The 14,671-nt window shown below is 51.1% G+C and overlaps 2 protein-coding genes across 2 annotated transcripts in view; one reads left to right on the top strand and one right to left on the bottom strand.

Moving 5' to 3' along the window:
* The first annotated feature begins 2,697 nt into the window (after window positions 1-2,697).
* Window positions 2,698-4,309, top strand: LOC139024927 (uncharacterized). Its single transcript, XM_070439917.1, has 3 exons — window positions 2,698-2,757; window positions 2,843-3,663; window positions 3,817-4,309. Exons 1-3 carry the CDS (start codon window positions 2,698-2,700, stop codon window positions 4,307-4,309), a joined length of 1,374 nt encoding a protein of 457 aa, XP_070296018.1.
* A 216-nt stretch (window positions 4,310-4,525) lies between these two features.
* LOC112072757 (guanine nucleotide exchange factor VAV3-like) overlaps window positions 4,526-14,671 on the bottom strand; it is an 88,470-nt gene continuing 78,324 nt past the window's right edge. The window contains exon 4 of the mRNA XM_070439916.1: window positions 4,526-4,701. Within this exon, the coding sequence (XP_070296017.1) occupies window positions 4,526-4,701 (176 nt within the window). The remainder of the gene's footprint in view (window positions 4,702-14,671) is intronic.

Raw genomic sequence — 14,671 nt, 5'->3', positions numbered from 1 at the left:
ACTAATATATTTTGCACGGCGAGGGCACTAGAACACGAGTGTTCTTGACCCAGCCACCCCGGCGCTACCCTAACTAAGAATCTAAGTTACCAGAATCTGCAAAACCATGTCATCTGTGTACATACATAAAACCAAATTCAATGGCATGTCAGAAATACCGAAATAGATCCCAGCATAATTGTATACAAATCCGAAAAGATCCGTATATATTACCCACCTAATGTGAAGGCAATTCCCAAACTTCCATAACAAAGCCTCATCACCGTCATCAGAAGGTGCTATATCTGGAGAAGATGTCCCCTAATAGCGAAGCGTGTTCCTGGGGCTGTAATCTATTATTTTGCCGTTCACACAATACTACAGATTACACTAACCACCACAGAGCTCCAGGACAGCGGAACACTAGATCCAACCAACAAATTTCACTTCAGACAATAATCAAAAGATAATAACTACCCCCTTGACACCATTGGAAAGGATTTTAACAACAAACAAGAGCCAAACCAGAGGAATGCTTTCTCATGTCACCCTAAATCGCAGAGCAGTACAAGCTAACATGGAAGAATACCTGATCCTGCAAAAACCGGTAGACTGACAGACTTATGAGAAATTTTGACATGTACTAGTAACGTTGAGTGATGCACAGTATGCCTTGCTATTGAGAAAGGCCGCGGATATCTTCCGACGACCAAGCATACCCGCCTGGACATCCTCCCAGTAAGAGAAGACAGGCTATGTACGCAACACCGTCCACACACATGAGGTGGAAACTGAGCTGCACCTCTCCTAAACCTCTCTCACACATGGATCATGCCACCATTGTATAGAGAGACACTATCTTCCCTCAGGATTTACCACACCACGAGACGCACAGAAACTCAGAAGCAACAACCCAATGGTTGCTACACTTACAATCTTGGGGAACATACCCTACACACGTGTACACAACAGGCATCAAGATAATAATGCACCTGTTGATAAAATACAACCATAATTTATGTATAATTTATTTTCCCCTTTTGTAATCTTTAACTATAATTGACCAACATGTACATGACAACAACACTGTATATATACAGAATAATGACAATTGTGAAATGTCTCTAATATCTCTTGCAATTTTGTCAGGTGTATGATTTACAGTAAATTCTTGATAGTTCTTTATTCATCTAATCCCAGTTGCTTTATCTGCAATGTAGACCAATTTTACCAATGCCAATAAATCCCTTAAATTTAATTGGCGAGGGAGAAGGGCTCGGGGGAGAGGAGAGAGGAAAAGTAAAGTTAGTGAAAATCTTTAGATAGGCAGAGAAATTCAATCATGTCAGTTCACTGACTCTGTTTTTCTTGTTTAGCTTGTTATGTGTATTACGTTGGTCAGGACGACGTGAGTTTGGGTGGGCATTCTGATGTTATCGTTCCTGCAAATTACAGAGGTTAAACTATCAGGCAGGGCTAGAGATGGTGGGGTGCACAGCAGGAGTGTGAGTTATGGAGTCGCGGAGTCGTTCCAGAGCCGTGTGGTATGGCCTCTTAAATCTAAGGCAGAAGAGGGATGTATTTGCGTCAGACTATAGAGAGGTAGCCTGGGAAGGCAGTGTTTAAAGACGACCGGGTATCGGTAAGACTACACAGTTCTGAGGAACAGAGGGATACACTCTTCATGCACAGACTCCAAGTCTGTTACGAGCAATCGGGAGTAGACAGGACCGTGACGTTGTACGTCAGGATAATCCGGAGAGCCAGCGATAGAGGAGAGCGATAACACGGATGTGTCACCTAAAGCCTAGATCCCGACTCGGTCCTGACAAGGATCGGGAGGACGTAGTCGCACGCGCAGTGACTAAAGTCTGATACGCACCAAATTCACGCGAGGTCGAGGGTCGGCTCGTGGGTCCGTACCCTGTCATCGAAGTCTGGACTGGCTGAAAGAATAGTATTGAAGACTACGCAACTCAACGAACAATGAACGATGGGAAACAGCAGGTACACAGGGAAACCGAAGCGTAGTTAACGCAGTTTAAATGACTATGGAGCGATGGCAACGAGAGTGTCAAAGCGTCAATGGTCTACATTACTCCGTCCACAGAGAGCTGCATGTATCCGTAGCGTTGAAGGACTCGCAGCACTTCATCATCAGCGTCGAGAGCAGATCAGGGAGCGAGTCACGCCATAGGATAGAGCCTTAGACGATAAGAGCCATTAGAGTCACGGTGTAACGAAGCCAATTTTTACAGAGACCGAACAGAGGCACCAAGAGCACCGAGGCTGCTAACTGGGTGACAGTGGTAGCGAAGCGAACACGGATTTTGGTGTTGGCATATTAAGAGCGAGCCTACCTGAAGTGCGACTAGTGTGGCGATGGTCCCGCCAGGAGCAGAGTGAAGGGAGGTGGAGTGCGAAGCGGTCGATCTGTCTACTTCGTTTTGTATTATTCTGTTGTAATCGACTTTTGCAAAGTATACTGGTATCGTTCGTGTTTTTCCCGTCTGTCTTTTAATGCAAATTCATATTAGTGTCTTCACAATCCCGCTGCAGTGTTGGATTCAATCCTGCTCCTCGCTCTCGATTCAGATGAAGAGGAAGGACAGGACCCGATACAGAACCACTCGACGGCACCAAACCCAGAGCCAAGCAGCGGTAATAACGAGCAGTGAGGCCTGCTACAACAGATTTTAGGGACATGGAGGACGAATAATGGACCGGAAAAGGACCCCTCGGGGCGCACGAGGGAGATACGCCCTGCTCTGCGGCGCAGTAGGCTGGTGACCAAAGAAAAAAAGAAAAAGGCGTTGAGGCATCACTGCCTACCCCCCCCACTCCCCTCCCCCCCCCCGCCCAGCCACGTCTAGCCCCCCGCCCGCCCCACCCAACACCCCCACCCCCCCACATCCCCTGGACGCCGAGCCCCCCCCCACCGCCCAGCCGGCACCCCACCCACCCCTCACCCTCACCTACACCCACCAACCCCTCACCCCCATCCAGCGCCCACACCATACAAGCCCCCCCACCCCACCTCACCAAGCCCGCACCGCTCCGAGACCCACAACTCGTCACTGGCGCGTCCCACCGCCCGCATATATTTCTCAGACCCTCCCGGCACCACCCCCGACGCCACCGCGCGCTACCATGCTCCCAGTCCCCACATCAGCCACCCACGATCGCCCGCCCCCGCCGTCAATGCCGACAGCGGAGAAGACCCCAGCCACCCGCCTACGCTGAACCGCGAGCGATCCCTCAGCAGCGCGCGCGCACGCGCTCCCCGCGCCCCCCCCCCTGGCTGCGCACCACCGTACGCTCCCGCCGCGCCCCCCGCCCCCACGCGACCGCCGCAAGCTCCCGCCAGCCCTTCCACTGCGACGCCGCCACGCGCGCCATAAGCAAACCGCCCCCCCCGGCGGAACCACCGATAACGAGACGCACCGCACGCCGCGCATCCCACCACGCTCCTCCCACTGCCCACCACCAGCCTCCGTCCATGCCAGCACTCCCTGCCCGCCTCGACCGCACCCCCGCACTACAACCGGGAACCCGCCCCACTCGCGCCCGCCCTCCCCCCAAGCGAGCCGCTCACCACCTCGGACGAGACCCCCGCCTTCCGAGGCGCCGAGCCCCACAGCCCTACGACCACCCCCACCTCCCAACGCCCCCACCCCACCACCGGTCACGCCCACAGTCCCCACACACACACGCGGCACCCACACGCTACGCACACCTCTCTCTCCCGCGCACCCGCGCACCTCCGCCGCCCCGCTCACCCACTTGAGCCGCAGACGCCACACCACCCACCCGTGCACCTCCAGACCGGCCCCGCAGGGCCACCCCCCCCGCTCCTCCGCTCACACCCCCCTACCCCCACCCCGGTCTGCACCCGCCCGACCCGCGACCACGCGCCCTACCGCGCCCCCCCCGCCCCCACCCCACCCACCCCCCACCGACGCCCCCGACGACCACCCCGCCCCACGCGCTACTCGGACACACCATCCGCCCCCCGAACACTCCCACCCCGGGATCGCCGCAACCCTTCTTCCGCGCCACCCAGCCTAGGCGCTACGCCATGCGGCGCGCGCTAGCCCCCCCAACACCCCCCAACCCCCCGGACCACCCCAACCTGCCCGCCGGCCATCCGCTCCCCAGCCCACCCCGCTCACAGCCACCGCCTCCCCCGACTACCTTCGCTACACACCGCCGCCAGCCGTCCTCCCCACCCCCGCCCCCCCAGCCCGACGGCGTCCTCCCGCCCCCCACGACGCCCGCGCCGGACACCCTCCACGCCGCCCACCACGCCCGCCCCGCCCGCCCTGCCTGACTCCACGCCCCACCCATCGGCGCCAACGCCGCCCACGCTCACCCCCCCAGCCAGCGACACCCCCCGCCCACCGGAGGCTAAAGTTACCGTACGAGCAGGCGCGAGTAGTTCTAGAACGAATGGGGACAACAGCTAGATGAAGAGAGATTCGTCGTGAGGTAGGAGGGGAGACGAGACAGCGACGCGAGGGGGACCAAAGGCGTGCGGGAAGACCCGTCAGAGCGGAAGCGAGGGAGCAGACAGGTTGATCAGGAGGGGACGCGTGCCTTGCACTCGGGAAGGCACGCCGAACGAGAGCACGGTGGGAGGAGGGGGAGGGCCCCAGTAGAAGTGGAATGCTCGCCACGAGAAAAGGTGGGTGGGTGCGTGGGGGGTTGGGGCGGGGCGGGGGGCTGAGATAGGGAGAAGTGGCGAGGAGTGAGGTAGGAGGAGAGGCCGGCGGCGGGCGCGCGGACGGGTCCCTGTACTCTCCCCGTAGGGGAAGAGCCGCAAGGTACGGGCAGACACCCGTGGAACCAGTAGGAGCGCACGGTGTCTCCTGTACGTGTTGCATAGCCCAGTGCGGATTATTCCACCTCCCGCACTAGGCAGGGGCTAGATTGAGTATTAAGTCCGGATGTCATGAAGCCGGGCCTAACAATCTGGCCACCAGTACGTTCTCTCCTGGGCCGCGCATATCATGGCACCTGCCCTTAACGCATGGTCTTCCGCCGTTCGCCTAACATAGCCCGGTGCGGGTTATTCACCCTCCCCGCACTGGTCGGGCACAGCCGGCGAGCATTCAGACAGTAAGGGTTGGCGCAGGCTCAATGGCTCAAGAAGCCATAGCTGCCCCTGCACGCGTCCGAGTCCATTTTCCGGGGCCACCTTCCCGCCCTCAGCCTAGACCTCAGTGCCTACTACACGCCACTAGGCTACCCATGCATTTCCAGAGCCCTGTTCCTCCTCCACGCACTCTCACTAAGACCGTGCGTCCATGACTACAACCCAACCACCAAGTATTCGAGGTGCTCCAGTTTCCGCGCCCACGCCGCACTAAGCCACCTGTGCGTCTCCCTAAGTCTGTACACACTGTCACTTCATCTCCCCGCTACTAGTGCGCTGAGGGTGCGTGCCCTCAGCCAGGTGCCACCGTGCCGGTACCCTATCGCACCAGGTATACGAGGTACGCTTTAGAGTAGCAGTGTGCCCTGTCCCTGCTCCCCGCACTAGTATGAAAGGTGCGTGTCCTTAGCCCGTGTGCCTCCAGTTCCCGGCACCCACGCACCAAGGTCTACAGGCCGCCTTATCCGGCCAGAGCCATGCCGTGCTCCCAGCGCCGATCTGAGCCATCCGTCTCACCAGCAGCCCATCTGAGCCATCCGCTCCCAGGCCGCCAATCCTGCAACCATCCGTTCTCCCCAGCGCCAATCGTGACCATCCGTCTCTCCCCAGCGCCGCGCTGATCCGCCCGTTCTGCAATGAGCCTGGCAAGAAGCCGCCCGTCTGCCATGAGCTGCAGAAGCCGCCGTCGTGCCATGAGCCCCTAACAGAGCCGTCCGCCCAGACGGAGCCGCTATGAGCCGCCCGCCAAGCAGGAGCACGCTAGTACCCGTCCGTCAGACAGGGCGCCAGGCCGCCAACCAGACAGGATCTTCCAGGTGGAGCCCCCCGATTCGCCAGACCGCCAAGCCAACAGGATCTGCCAAGAGCCGCCCAAGCCAGAACAGGATCTGCCAAAGCCGCCCAGCCAGACCAGGATCGTGCCAGAGCGCCTAGGCCAGACAGGATGCATGCCAGAGCCGCCATGCAGACGCCTGAGCAGACCAGAGCCGTCAGCGCAGCCATGAGCAGCTCCAAGAGCCTGTCAGAGAGCAATGAGCAGTCCAGACAGTCCAGGAAAGACCATGAGCAGCCAGAGCCGTCAGCCAGCCATGAAGCGTCCAGACCGTCAGCGCAGCCATTGGAGCGTCGCACCATACAGCCGTCAGCCCAGCCATGAGCGTCCAGAGGCCTCAGCCCGCCATGAGCCGTCAGAGCCTCTCAACCTTGCTGGACCATGATGAGGCGATCACAATGTGATTAGCCGATCAGCTGCCAAATGAAGCCGAGATATAAGCCCAGAGCCGTCAGTCAGCCATTAGCCGCTGTACCCTGCACATTCTCAGAAGCGGCTAAGTAGAAAATATATCAGAGACTGACCGACCTCAGATTTGCCCAGGCTGTCTCTCGTCCGGTAGCATGCCACTTACGCAGTCCCGGAGTTGCCCCTCTAGCCTGAGCTACCTCTTTATCCTCAAAGAATGCTCCTATCGCCTCCCATCCAACACCTAAGCAATACAATCGCCTCGTCACTAGAAGCGTAGACACCTAATGGGTCCTGAGCTATCCATTGTCCCATGGAGCTGGTCCTTCGGAGTTCTGGTGGAGCCCTAAATTTAAGTGGGGTTTTTTTTAAAATTTTTCCTGGAAAAAGGGGAGAGACGGTACGGGATTCCTCCTCAGCGCCTCCCAACATCCTTATAAGTTGGTGTGCAGCTAAGGAACGGCGGTTATGACTTATGCGGTGCGGCGCTCGTGCGGGTGGGACAGCAACGGCCGTCGGAGCCTAAGCCAACACCTGGTGGTCAGATCCCCACCCTCAAGACCCTCCCCTGGACTTTTTTGAGTGATTTTCCTCGCGTTCGTTTATAACGAAGTAACGGCGGATCTTTTTGAAGGAGGCGGGGATTAGTTCAGGTTCCTGACCACTGTTTTCTGTTAGTTTGTGTGTTAGTTGGTCAGTGACGTGATTTTGGGTGGGCATGTCTATGTTATCTTTGTTTCTATGTTGGTCTTTAGGGTGACCTGGTATGGCTCTAAAATTAGAGGCAAGGGGTGTTTTGCGTTCACCTGGCTGACTTAAGAAATCACATATTTAGGTAGGGCTGTGTACAACAGTGTTTGGTTGTGCGGTTGGTTGTCTTCCGTGTGTCAAGTGTATCCTGCTCGCACCATAAATCCGGACTGCTCTACGCTAATTTGTTTTCATTTCTCACATGTAGGCTATTTTTCCCTGTGTCGTATCAAGAGTGTGTCTCACTAGGGCGTTCTCGCGGTTTATGTATGGAGTGCAGGTACGGTTCAGGGTCATGTCCTACTGTTCGTTTTGACATATCATTGGTATCATTTTTGAATGTCTATAGAGTTAGTTTTCGAGTCGGATTGTTTTTCCGACGTCTGTCAATTTAATAAATTGGGCATAAGTAAATCTTGCCACTATATCACCGCTGCAAAAGGCTGCTTGGGTCTCAATCCCTGCTGCCCTCCTCTTGCTGGATCAGATGAAAAAACGAGGAGGACCTGTAAACCTGCTCAATACACAATAGAAGTAGTGACGGGAGAGGGTCCAATGAGGAGCAGGTTGGAAAAACAACTCAGTAAAATGCGCGTTTTGATTCTCTACACCTATGGGACCAAGTAGAAAATTGTAATTCAGCACTCCACCTTTACTTGTAGTCACTCCTGATAAAAGCATCTACTAAATGCTTAAATATAAATATAAGACGTGCGGTCAAAATCATCCAAGCGCGTCTACATGGAGTGATCTGTGCTATTTGGACATTTATCCAAACAACCCTATTGGCTCATAAGGATTAATGGCAAATAATGAGCGTGAACTGATTGGTCATCGAAAGTCAGTCCTCTTGGGGCGCGTAATTGTTAATTTCATGTGCTAGTTATATGGGATGGAGATGTGTTTGTCCAACAGCATATGTACAAAATCTCGCACATGCCACGACTGAAAATACGACGCACACGTAGCAACAACATCACGGACACACGCACACAGCGGAACACAACGGATAACAACCGAAACACGGACACGGCACGCACCCAACGCACGCACGCACGCATAACGCTACGCACGCACGCACGCAACCGCACGCACACACACACACACACCGCCACCTACAACACACACAACACATACCACAAACAGCTGGGGTATTTAGTCAAGGTTTTTGGGTGTTAATTGCTTTCTAGCTGAAACACAGACCGGCAACACAACTCAGGCCAAGTCACCTTGTGCTCGTCTGGAGTCAGTCTTGGGTTTCTATCAAGTAGCCCCTTTAATGAGTAACTAGAACTGACTATATTCCTATTTTCCCTCTAGCGTGTGTAATTAGGTGAAATTGACCGTAGGTCTTTCACCAAAGTGCCACCCGAGGGATGTAATAAAACTTGTATATGTCTGTTTTTCCCCTACTCGCAGGATTACATGACAGTTTCCCCCTACAGCAGACCATACATGAGGCATTTCCCCTACTGCAAGATTACAATGAAGGCTTGTTTCCCTACTGGCGAGAAGCATATTACATTTGAGCGGCTGTCTCCCCTTGCAATTACATGAGGACTGTAATTCACCTACTAGCAGCCTTAACAGTGATGCTGTTACCCTACTGCAGATTACAACTGAGGCTGCCTTTTCCCCTACTCAGCAGATTACAGAGGCTGTTCCCCTACTGCAGATGTACATAGGCTGTTTCCCTACCTGCAAGATAACATGGGCTTGTTCCCCTTAACTGCAGAATAACATGATGGCTGTTTCCCCTTAAACTGCAAGATTACATGAAGCTGTTTCCCCTACTAGGCAGATTAATGTGGCTGTTTCCCGCTAACTCGCAGATTACATGAGGCTTGTTCCCTTACTGCCAGAACTTACATGAAGGCTGTTTCCCCTACTGCAGTATTACATGAAGGCTGTTTCCCCTACTGCAGATTACATGAGGCTGTTCCCCCTACTGCAGATTACATGAGCGCTGTTCCCCTACTGCGCAGATACCAAGGCTGTTCCCCTACTGCAGATTACATGAGGCTAGTTTCCCCTACTGCAGATTACATGCAGGCTGTTTCCCCTATCTCGCGATTAACAACATGAGGCTGTTTCCCCTTACTGCAATTACATGAGGCCTGTTTCCCCTTACTGCGAGATTACAGTAGGCTGTTTCCTGACTGCAGATTACAATGAGGCTGTTTCCCTTACTGCAGGATTACTTGAGGCGTTTCCCTTACTGCAGATAATACATGAACGCTGTTTTCCCGACTGCAGATTACATGAGGCTGTTTCCCCTACTGCAGATTACATGAGGCCTGTTTCCCTACTGCAGATTACATGAGGCCTGTTTCTTACTGCAGATATAACATGAGGCTGTTCCCCCTAACTGCAGGATTACTAGGCTGTTTCCCTACTGCAGATTACATGAGGGCCTGTTTCTCCCTAACTAGCAGATTACATGCAAGGCTGTCTCCCCTTACTGCAGAATTACAAATGAGGCGTCGTATTCCCTTAACTGCAGATTACATGAAGGCTGTTTCCCTACTGCAAGAATTACATGAGGCTGTTTCCCTTACTGCAGATTACATATGAGGCTCGTATCCCTATGCGAAGATTACAGTGATGGCTGTTTCCCCTAACTGCAGATTACAAGTGAGGCGTTTTACCCCTACTGACAGATTACATGAGGCTGATTTCCCTTACTAGCAAGATTACATGAGGGCTGTATCCCATAACTGCAGATTTCAGCATGGAGGCTGGTTTCCCTTACTGAGCAAGATTACATTGAGGCTGGTTCCTTACAGCTAGAGTTACATGAAGCTGTTTCCCTTACGCAAGATTACATGAGGCTGTTTCCCTTAAGCAGAATTACATGACACTGTTTACCCCGACTGCAGATACAATGAGGCTGTTTCCCTTCACGCAGATTACGATGAGGCGTTTCCCTACTGCAGATGTACAGTGAGGCATCTTTCCCTTACCTGCAGAATTACATGAAGGCTGTTTCCAATCTCACATGCAGATTACATGAGGCTTTTCCCTACTGCAAGATTACATGAGGCTGGTTCCCTGTACTCTGCAGATTACATGAGGCTTTTACCTTACTGCAGATTCACACTTGTTGTTTGTGTAAATGGATTTTGTAATGTTGTATGTTTCCCCCTCCACAACACTTTCCATCAATGTGTATACCAGGCCCTCTTTCCAAAATGAGTCCAAGGTTTTTTTAAATCAACAAAGCATGAGAAGACTTTGCCTTTCTTTTGGTTTCTTTGTTTGTCAATTAGGGTGTGCAGGGTGAATACGTGGTCTGTGGTACGGTAATTTGGTAAAAAGCCAATTTGACATTTTCTCAGTACATTGTTTTTGCTGAGGAAATGTACGAGTCTGCTGTTAATGATAATGCAGAGGACTTTCTCAAGGTTGCTGTTGACACATATTCCACGGTAGTTATTGGGGTCAAATTTGTCTCAACTTTTGTGGCTTGAGGTTATCAGTCCTTGGTTCCAAATATTGGGGAAGATGCCACAGCTGAAGATCATGTTAACGAGTTTAAGTTGGAGTTGGAATTTGGAGTTGGAAAGTTGGAATTTGTGGTCTGTATATTTTATCATTTCATTGAGGATACCATCAACCCCACAGGCCTTTTTGGGTTGGAAGGTTTTTATTTTGTCCTGTAGTTCATTCAATGTAATTGGAGAATCCAATGGGTTCTGGTAGAATAGTTGATTCTAAGGTTTGTATTTGATCATGTAAATATTTTTGCTGTTTGTTTTTTGTTATAGAGCCAAAAAGATAGAAGTTGTATATCCATACATCTCTGATTTGAATAGACAATCATTTCTATTGGACAAATTCAGGTATGTTTGTCCCCGTTTGCTTTCGTTTAAGAAACGAATCTCTGCGTGTTGTTGTTTGTTTAGAGTTTTACAATTTTCCCAGAACTAGTTTGATTCTATGGATTCTTCAATTACATTGAGCTGATCTCTGACATGCCGTACATTGTATTTCCGTAGAGTATTTCTGTATTGTTTTCAGGATTCACAATAGTGAAGGCGTAGACTCCTGGTTTTCTGGGTCTCTATGTTTTTGGTTGGATAGGTTTCTCAATTTATTTCTTAGGTTTTTGCAATCTTCATCAAACCATTTGTAATTGTTGTTCATTTTCTTCTGTTTTCTGCTTGAAATGTTTAGATTTGACAGGGAAGCTGAGAGGTCAAATATACTGTTTAGGTTTTCTACTGCCAAATTTACACCTTCACTATTACTGTGAAACATTRTGTCCAGGAAATTGTCTAGAAGGGATTGCATTTGTTGTTGCCAAATAGTTTTTTGGTAGATTGCCACACTATTTTCCTTCTATCTATGGCATTTCTCAATACTATTCAGTTCCTTRGCCTTTGATGCCTCAAGACTGAGCAAAGCTCTGTTCAAGTAGAGTGTGATTTTGCTGTGATCTGATAGCGATGTCAGTGGACTGACTGTGAACGCTCTAAGAAACTCTGGGTTGAGGTCAGTGATAAAGTAGTTGACAATACTACTGCCAAGAGATGAGCTATAGGTGTACCTACTATAGGAGTCCCCTCGAAGCCTAACATTGACTATGTACATACCCAGCCATGCGACAGAGCTGCAGGAGTTGTGACCCATTTTTGATGGTTATGTTGTCGTAGTTGTGTCTAGGGGGGCATATGGGGGAGGGATTGCTGTCACCTCCAGGTAGGTGTTTGTCCCCCTGTGTGCTGAGAGTGTCAGGTTCTTGTCCAGTTCTGGCATTTAGGTCGCCACAGACTATTACATGTCCCTGGGTCTAGATATGGCTGATCTCCCCCTCTAGAATGGAGAAGCTGTCATTGTTAAAGTATGGGGATTCTATTGGGGGGATTTAGTAGGTAGCACACATGAGGACATTCTTCTCTTTTGAGATAATTTCCTTACTAATTTCTAGCCAGATCGTTTATATAGTTACAAGGAGGCTTGCTAGTGTATGTTGTCTAGTTACAAGGGGGCTGTGCTATCCATGTGTTGCTCATGTGTTGTCTAGTCCACAAGGAGGGCTGTCTCAGTGTCACTGTGTCTAGTTACAAGGGGGCTGTGCTTAGTGTCATGTGTGTCTAGTTACAAGCGTAGGGGACCCTGCTAGTCGCATCACGAGCTCGTCAGTGTGCTAATCAGTGTCAATGCGCTCTGCTATTAGTGCGCTCAGTGGCTGTGTCACTGTCATCGTTGTCTAGTTACAAGGAGGGCTGTGCTACAGTGTCATGTGGTCGTATACAAGGGGGCTGTGCTACAGTGGTCATGTTGTCTAGTTACAAGGGGGGCTGTGCTACAGTGTCATTTGTCTAGACAAGGGGGCTGTGCCTACAGTTGTCATGTGTTTAGTTACAAGGAGGGCTGTGCTACAGTGTCATGTTGTCTAGTTACAAGGGGCTGTGCTACAGTGTCATGTTGTCTAGTTACAAGGAGGGCTGTGCTACAGTGTCATGTTGTCTAGTTACAAGGGGCTGTGCTACAGTGTCATGTTGTTAGTTACAAGGAGGCTGTGCTCGTGATCATGTTGTCTAGTTACAAGGGGCTGTGCTACAGTGTCATGTGTCTAGTTACAAGGAGGGCGTGTGCTATGTGTCATTTGTCTAGTTACAAGGGGGCTGTGCTACAGTGTCATTTGTCTAGTTACAAGAGGGCTGTGCTACAGTGTGTCATGTTGTCAGTTACAAGGGGGCTGTGCTACAGTGTCATGTTGTCTATTACAAGGGGCTTGCTGTGTTCATGTTGTCTAGTTACAAAGGAGGGCTGTGCTTACATGTCATGTTGTCTAGTTACAAGGAGGGCTGTGCTACAGTGTCATGTGTCTAGTTACAAGGGGGCTGTGCTACAGTGTCATGTGCTAGTTACAAGGAGGGCTGTGCCTAGTGTCATGTTGTCTAGTTACAAGGGGGGCTGTGCTACAGTGTCATGGTGTTCTAGTTACAAGGAGGGCTGTGCTAGTGTCATTTGTCTAGTTACAAGGGGGCTGTGCTACAGTGTCATGTTGTCTAGTTACAAGGAGGGCTGTGCTACAGTGTCTATGGTCTAGTTACAAGGAGGGCTGTGCTACAGTGTCATGTTGTCTAGTTACAAGGGCTGTGCTACAGTGTTCATGTTGTCTAGTTACAAGGGCTGTGCTACAGTGTCATGTTGTCTAGTTACAAGGAGGGCTGTGCTACAGTGTCATGTTGTCTAGTTACAAGGAGGGCTGTGCTACAGTGTCATGTTGTCTAGTTACAAGGAGGGCTGTGCTACAGTGTCATGTTGTCTAGTTACAAGGGGGGCTTGGCTACAGTGTCATGTTGTCTAGTTACAAGGAGGGCTGTGCTACAGTGTCATGTTGTCTAGTTACAAGGAGGGCTGTGCTACAGTGTCATGTTGTCTAGTTACAAGGGGCTGTGCTACAGTGTCATGTGGTTTAGTTACAAAGGGGCTGTGCTAGTGTCATGTGTCTAGTTACAAGGGCTGTGCTACAGTGTCATGTTGTCTAGTTACAAAGAGGCTGTGCTAGTGTCATGTTGTCTAGTTACAAGGGCTGTGCTACATGTCATGTTTCATACAAGAGGCTGTGCTACAGTGTCATGGTGTCAGTTACAAGGGGGCTGTGCTAAGTGTCATTGTGGTCTATTAGAAAGGGCTGTTGCTACAGTGTTCCATGTTGTTAGTTAACAGAGGGCTGTGCTACAGTGTCATGTTTGTCTAGTTACAAGGAGGGCTGTGGCTACAGTGTCATGTTGTCTAGTACAAGGGGGGCTGTGCTACAGTGTTCATGTGTTCTAGTTACAAGGAGGGGCTGTGCTACAGTGTCTGTTGTCTATTACAAGGGGCTGTGTACAGTGTCATGTTGTCTAGTTACAGGAGGCTGTGCTACAGTGTCATGTTTTAGTTACAAGGGGGGCTGTGCTACCGTTGTCATTTGTCTAGTTACAAGGGGGCTGTGCTCTCCATGTTGTCTAGTTACAAGGAGGGGCTGTGCTAGTGTCATGTTGTCTAGTTACAAGGGGCTGTGCTACAGTGTCTTAGTTACAAGGGGCTGTGCTTACAAGTGTTCATGTTGTCTACGTTACAAGGGGGCTGTGCTACAGTCCACGTGTCTAGTTACAAGCCGGGCTGTGCTAGTGTCATGTTGTCTAGTTACAAGGGGGCTGTGCTACAGCTGTTGTCTTAGTTACAAGAGGGCTGTTGCACGTGTCAGTGTCATTCTAGGTTTACAGGTCTGTTTAGTTCAAGGAGTGGCTGTAGCCTACCACTCGCATGGTCTGATGGTACAAGGCGGGCTTGTCAGCTGTGAGCATGTGGTCTAGTTAGAAGGTTATGGGCTGTGCTATAGGTGTCATCGTTGGCTTTAGTTAGCAAGGGGGCTTGTGCTTACAGTGTTCAATGGTTGTCTAGTACAGTGAGGGGGCTGTGGCTCAGGTCGATGTTGTCTATTACATGAGGAGGGCTGTGCTACACTGTCATGCTGTGTTAGTACAAGGGGGGCTGTGCTAAATTCAGTTGTGCAGTTACAGGAGGCTGTGCTACAATGTGTATGTTGT

The sequence above is a fragment of the Salvelinus sp. IW2-2015 genome, unplaced genomic scaffold (genome assembly GCF_002910315.2).
Source record: "Salvelinus sp. IW2-2015 unplaced genomic scaffold, ASM291031v2 Un_scaffold2027, whole genome shotgun sequence".
In the NCBI taxonomy this organism is placed as follows: Eukaryota; Metazoa; Chordata; class Actinopteri; order Salmoniformes; family Salmonidae; genus Salvelinus; species Salvelinus sp. IW2-2015.
This window is presented reverse-complemented; position numbering and strand designations above follow the sequence as displayed.

What these genes read in the sequence shown, in the direction of transcription:
- LOC139024927 (XM_070439917.1), top strand. Translation starts at nt 2,698, where the DNA reads ATGGACCGGAAAAGGACCCCTCGGGGCGCACGAGGGAGATACGCCCTG. An exon ending in ACGCCCTGCTCTGCGGCGCA is followed by an intron (nt 2,758 to 2,842) that starts GTAGGCTGGTGA and finishes CCCCCCGCCCAG; the next exon opens with CCACGTCTAGCCCCCCGCCC. An exon ending in ACGCCCCCACCCCACCACCG is followed by an intron (nt 3,664 to 3,816) that starts GTCACGCCCACA and finishes CCGGCCCCGCAG; the next exon opens with GGCCACCCCCCCCGCTCCTC.